At 37.3% G+C, this 6,945-nt stretch overlaps 1 protein-coding gene and 1 pseudogene across 1 annotated transcript in view; both read right to left on the bottom strand.

Moving 5' to 3' along the window:
• Nucleotides 1-780: 780 nt before the first annotated feature.
• On the bottom strand, nt 781-3,928 carry LOC107674521 (39S ribosomal protein L45, mitochondrial-like; annotated as a pseudogene).
• Nucleotides 3,929-5,051: 1,123 nt separating this feature from the next.
• The window catches only part of LOC107674532 (puromycin-sensitive aminopeptidase-like), an 18,148-nt gene continuing 16,254 nt past the window's right edge, over nt 5,052-6,945 (bottom strand). The window contains exon 23 of the mRNA XM_016468519.1: nt 5,052-6,343. Within this exon, the coding sequence (XP_016324005.1) occupies nt 6,197-6,343 (147 nt within the window). The 3' untranslated portion in view covers nt 5,052-6,196. The remainder of the gene's footprint in view (nt 6,344-6,945) is intronic.

Here is a 6,945-nt window from a genome sequence, read left to right on the forward strand (position 1 = left end):
TTCTTTTAAAAAAGGATAACACTTTACATTATGATATGTGAAATTACACAATAACATGGACAGTAAAGTGTGACAAAAATCTAATCTTGTTCTAGGGCAAAGTACTCTTGAGCTATAAGAAAATATGACGATTAAATGTGATTAGTTTTAACATTAATTATATGTTCTTACTGCTGTTTCATAGAAGTTTTAAATCCCCTTATGCGAGCATGTGAAACTAAATGATAAATCTTTGTCTACATGTTTAATTCAACCTATTTACATGCTGCTTTCTTCTAAAAATAATTACAGATATTAGCACAGGTAATGGCCATTAGATTGCACTTATAATTCCTACCATATTTAGAGTTTGTTTTTGTGTTATTCTGTCATTTTGATTGTACTTGCAACATTAGCTTTTGAAACCAGGAAAATAAAGACTGCTTTTGTATGAAGTAAGATTTTTGTAAGAACCAAGTCAATTTTCAACAGTAGCAACAAAGGAAGTTTCCATTAACTTCTGTCAAAGTAAAAAATGCAATGTTTATTTTTATATTCCTAAAAATGTCAGTTGAGCATTCTGAAATAAACTTTTCAACTGCAAGGTGTTGATTTTCATCAAGTTTCATGTGTAATGAAAGAAACCATGTTGATCACTGCATGTAACAAGTCAATATGTGCATGTGCAGGTATCTGAGCGTTTATCTCTGCCAAAGTGAAATGTGTTTAAAAAAAAGCAACAACCCAAGATTTTAATAAATACAGCAATATTTATTTTGATGATTTGAAATCAGTCTGTACAGAGTGGACCTGTGTTGGATGGAGTAAGGCACCACATTCAGAATTACTTGTGCCACTGCACTGCCGTTGGCTTTGGTACCTGGTAATTCAGATCCTCAAACTCCTCCTCGGGCTTCAGCTTAGGACCAGGAATCAAAACAGTCTGTTGAATTCAGATGTCAGATGTTAAGAAACTTAAAACATTCCACATTTTCTCCTTTATCCTATGCATTATTTTAACGAAACAATCAAAATGCTTTTACCTTTATAATTGGATCTTCTGGCGGAGCCCATGCTGGAACAATCTTGCCATGAAGTCTCCAGCACCCATAGGGGTTGACCAGATGCCTCTCCAGCACTATGTATTCCAGGACGTCCCTTGGTCCATATTCATCCCCAAGCATCAACCGGCCAAAGCGGTCATAGATTGCCAATGTCTGAGAGATGGATTGGTATCATAAGCCAAACTCTTGAGTACTCCCACATAATCACACTCTTAAACAGTTGTTATTCTAATTCACTCAACTGTCTAGAGTGCATACGGAGAGTCACCTGACCGTACAGGTTGCCCTTCCTGATCATGTCAGGACACCTTGCATGGACCACTCGCGGTGGCTCCAGTGACTCAATGAAGCACCAGCGCAGAGTCTTATAACGGTGCCCTCGAACCATCTCCTGCAAAACACACACACACACACACACACACACACACAGGTTAGATAATCTGAAATGCTGAATAAGGACACATTGGGAGTCAGTGTTATTTTAGTATAATTGAGATACTATTATAGTTTTTATTAATATTTTAAATTAGTTTTCATTTCTATGTTTTGCATTAATTTTAGTTATAGTAATTTTGTTTATAATTACTTTTTTTTTTTAATATGTCAGTGCATTTAGTGGTAACTAGCTGAAATATAAAAAAAAATAAATAAATAAATAAATAAATATATATATATATATATATATATATATATATATTAGGACCATGTAATATTTCAGTTTTTCTTTTTTAATAAATCTGCAAAAATGTCAACAATTCTGTGTTTTTCTGTCAATATGGGGTGCTGTGTGTACATTAATGAGGAAAAAAAATTAACTTAAATGATTTTAGCAAATGGCTGCAATATAACCAAGAGTGAAAAATTGAAGGGGGTCTGAATACTTTCCGTACCCCCACTGTATATATATAGTATATATAATATATTATAAAATAATAAACTGAATTACTCAATTGTTCATTCAGATATAGTTTTACTTACAGGGTAACACCTCTCTGTCACCGAAGAATGAAGCTTTTCTTTGTTAAATCTGAGAAGAAGGAAAAGAGGATATTTACACACACATGCTATTTATTTATTAATGCAGATGTTGTAAGTGGGAAAAAAATGGAAAAGACAAGAAACACCACATAAATACAGCAAACCTCTGAGGCAGTAACTGTTGTGCATAAAATAGGATTTCTTTCTTACTGTGTGAGTGCTGCATGAGCGTCTATGAAGATCTGCTGAGCTAGTGCTGGGAACAATTTAGTGGAGAACTCAGGGTCATGGTCCTTTATTTTACGAAAGCTGGTCAAACAGAAAACACCAATATAACATCAGCATAGTGCTGCTGGATTTGACTTGAAGTATGAAGTTTATAGAGAGTCACTGAGGCTGTGGTAGTTCTTACGCCAGCTGTGATGCTGGCTCTGACGCAGCTGTTCTGTGCGCGGTTTCAGACCTTCTTTGGAAAGTGTGGAGAGGCGTGCATCTCCTTCAGGAGGAACGTACGGATCAAAGATGCCCGCTGAAATGAAGATCACATATGAAAATTAACCATCATGTGAAAATCCAACATCACTTGTTTAACAATTTATCATCTGAACATATAAAGAGCAATAGTCAAGACTCAAAATGTTTTGGAGAAGACGTATCTAAACAAAATACTAAACATATCGCACACTTTTATGCACTAAAACAGAAGTTTGGACACCCTTGGCTGAATGTGTACTAACATTCCAAAGTTTGGGGTTAAGATTTCAGACGGCAGCCTCAGTGTTTGGCTCTCCAGTGTTTGTACTGTTTTTGTTAGTTTTTCCTGTTTTTTGTTTCTCAAACACGATCAGTTGTACCAGGGATGAGCTGCTGAACATTCGGCAGAACACACCACACAATCTTCTACCGGATTACTTGGCAATAAAGCTCTTTCTGATTCTGATTCTGATTAATGTCACTTTTTATCAATTTAACGTGTCCTTGTTAAATAAAAGTATTAATTTCTTTAAAAAAAATGAATAGATAAAAATCATACTGACCCCAATCTTTTGAAAGGTAGTGTATGTTTCACACAGTGATCCTAAAAACACTTTGATCGGATGGTTTATGGTTAAACGTTTGACATTGGTGTAAACTGTGCCAATGTACACATTTCTTAAAAAGTATATTCTTATTATTAGTATAAGTAAATGTATTATTACTTACTAAAGAATGAGTAGGTGAGTCCAGACTTTGTACTGGAGGAGTTTGCATAGAAACGTGAAGGCAATGACAGTAGTTTGACGTGTACCGGTGCATGAGATGTTGATGGCTCTCTCTATGTACTGCTGCCGGACCACCACACCCGCAGCCCGGGATTTATCGTCCTGCTCGCTTTGGGTTTTCTGTTTCACATTCACCGCCGGAGGAATGAAGTAGCGCTTCTTTGTGCGGATCGGAAGCAACACCGGCTGCGGCAGCCGCACGTCCAGCAGCGACGCGGAGCACTGCGTTTTCAGGGAGAGGTTTTGACAATAAATTAGTGTAGATTAAATGTATATTGACCTTTTGCCAAAAAAAAACAAAACTTGCTTTTCCGTAGAAAAACAGGTTAAAAAAATAATTGAAGCATTTATAATAGGTACTGAAGTCTCCAGTTGATAACATTTTAGCATGCAGGTGCATATTCACTGAAGTTATGCGAGCAACATCACACATTTACACTGTATATTTGCGAAAGATGCCGTTGGCGTAAACTTTTAATTTCATACCTTTATATTCAGATATGTTGTCGGTTGAAGGCATTTCAACGGCCTGCATATAGAAGTCGCCATGTTATTGCCTCACTGTCTCCTTCATTTAACTGAAAAACAGCGAACGTGTGTGAATCTGTCCTCCGGTGGAGAGGAGAGGCACTACACTATCTGACCTCGTACACCACATGGTGGGTGTGTGTGTGTGTGTGTGTGTGTGTGTGTGTGTGTGTGTGTGTGTGTGTGTGTGGGAACAAACCTCTGCAGGGCTCCGGCCCTCCAGGAATTGAGTTCGACACCCCTGCCGTACACCGTACAGTATCTGACCCTTTCACACTGTCGCGTGTTGTTTTTCAGTCCGCGGGATTCACTCTCCATATTGGAATGACTGACATAGTGATGATAACCATAGCAAGCAACGGGACCAAAATATACAGTATGTCAAAGTAGAAGTAGAGCACCCTCAGTGATTTGATTCTGAAACCGGGCGTGGCTGGATTAAAGTTTTTATGAATCCTTTTATATTCTCAAACAATGTACAGCTGATAAAATATTTCATACCTGAGCATATCTTAAAAAACATATATTCACTAAAGGAATTTACCATTTTATTCGATTGTTATTTCCCATGACAATTGTAAAATTTTAAATTGAATTCCAGTTTTCCACACTACAGCATTCGATAAGCTACCAGCAAATGTGTTAAAGCTGGAATACAGATTAATTAATTGTCTTTTTAATTAGCTTTATAAATGCAAGCAATCCATTGCACAAGGTTTCTTCTCTCTTGCATCAGATGTGATTGCTTATTGCCTGGTTTCTATATCGTCTCCGGCAATAATGCAATGAAAATGTTGTGAAATCAGACTCTGACACGATCATTGCTGTTTGAAGTCTGCTGTTCAAATTCAGTCACCGTATGCAAACCTCAGGCAGGCCAAATGTTGCAGTGAACACAAGCTCCCGACAGAAAATCTGTGCACACACAAGTAAACTTTCATCGTTATATCTGTGCTTCCAAAACTGAGCATCTGTGATGCTGATAAAACCTCGTCTTTCCTCCTGCTGTACCTGCTGCACATGATTTAAATCATCATTTGCATGTATATTCACAAGTTATGTTTTTGAAACACTCATTTGAACGGTGTGAACCTCTGTGGCATAGTCTACATTTAAAGGATACATGTTCATGTGTATATAGTTTACAAAATGCACACAAATATAAGAGCTTGAGGAGTCATACCTTACATGCACAAAACCAACACTGCATTCCCACAATGCAGTTGTGCCCATTGTTTCACTTTTTTCTCATCTTCTTTAATGAACATCAATCTTATTTTTAAACAAAAGCACATTTCAGGGAAAGATTTTGACAGAATCTGATGATCACGAACTCTCCGTTGGGCCCCATATCTGATATTAAATTCTCAGTTGGTTTGATGTTCAACAATGCTAATATGAGCCCATTGCATCTCGGCTTGTCAGCGAATATAATCATTTCCCAATTTAAGGCCTCTGAGTTTGAAACCAGGCAGAATCATGATTTTTTTGGGGGCCCAAACTAGAGTCCCAAATGCTATTTTTGATTTCAACAACAGCAAAATAATCATTCAGTACATCTTATAAAAGGTTTCTTTAACAGCTTTGCATTATCATGGCCGATGCTAATGACTCTGATGTCTTTCTGTGTAATTTATCATTCATTGCATTCATTTCTTTCGCAGGTTCTGGAGGTATAAACCACTGGAAGTGCCGCACATACAGGAGACAAGGGCAAAGATCAGAGATAATACGTATGTATATATAATCACATTTCAGATTAATTGAAGGTCTCAGAACTAATGCTCGCAGTTTACAATATACACAAAGTACCATGCTTATGCATCTTCAGTAACCGTTACTAACGATGGGATTCAGAGCCGTTACCACAGAGTCTGTTCAGTCAGCAGTGCATCCCAACCTTTAACCCCCATTCTGCCTAGTCACGCCGCAGAGGATTATGGGTAAAATGTGTATACAGCCATTACTAATAAAACCGGAGGAGATCGTCATTTGTACAGAACAAAAGAAAACACAAATTTAAAATTGAGCATATCAACATCATGCTTGTTTTTTTTCAATCTGTGAATGTAAGGAAAGAGAGATGATTGTGTAATAATACCACACTGTAAGAGAGGAGGGCCATGCATTACCAGCTCATAAAATAATATGGAGAATCTCTTGTGTTTCAGTCACAGCTCTGCTCGAGTGCACTTGCGCCTCCCACTGGCAGAATGGGGTACTACGTGAATCACAGTCTCAGTTTCCTAGTCTCACTTCTCTTTATCGACTCTTGGGTAATTCTTAAGATGGAGTTGCAGTTTTGTAATCGTTTCCTTTTTCGCTGAAGATAGCCAGATGATGCTCATTTTAGAGTGAGTGAGCAGGTCAGGGAGGGGTCAGAGGTCAGACGGGGGGCGCTTTCCGCTGCAGCAGGTACTGGTGGATGTCTTCTGCGTCTCTCTTGAGCCAGGCAGCGTTCAGGAGAATGTTCTCGCAGCACTGCTGTACCGTGCGCTCGGCCGCTGGCGCGTGATGACTTTCAAAGAAACTCTGAAAACAGAAAAACCACCAACATTCCTGTTAAGAACAGCAACCTGTGGTGGTTATCAGTCTCTTTTCAAACTCATGCATTTGTATCACAGTACATCTATGTTTCATCATTTAAAACCAAACAAACATATTTCAGGTTTTGTTTGAAATGTTTGCTTGAATTATTATTATTTTTTTTTAAATGCAGTAAAAACGGTGATATTGTGAAATATTAATATCATTCAAAATAACATTTAAAATGACCATTTTTATTTGAATATATTTTAAAATGCTATTTATTTCCGTGATTCTGCAGATTCTTTGATGGATAGAAAGTTCAAAAGAACAGCAATTATTTGAAACAGAACAAAAATAGAATTTTTTTTAAACTGATAGTTCACCTTCAGTAGCTGGTCCCCATTGACTTCCATAGTTTTTTCTTTCTTTCTCCATACTATGGAAGTCAATGGGGACCAGCAACTGAAGGTGAACTATCCCTTTAACATTATAAATGTGTTTATGGTCACTTTGATAAATTTAATGTATCCTTGCTCAATAATTTATTTTAAAACCTCAAACTTTTGAATGGAAGTGTATATTAGCTAGCCAAAAAAAAAAAAAAA

Source organism: Sinocyclocheilus anshuiensis, unplaced genomic scaffold, assembly GCF_001515605.1.
Source record: "Sinocyclocheilus anshuiensis isolate Anshui unplaced genomic scaffold, SAMN03320099.WGS_v1.1 scaffold572, whole genome shotgun sequence".
In the NCBI taxonomy this organism is placed as follows: Eukaryota; Metazoa; Chordata; class Actinopteri; order Cypriniformes; family Cyprinidae; genus Sinocyclocheilus; species Sinocyclocheilus anshuiensis.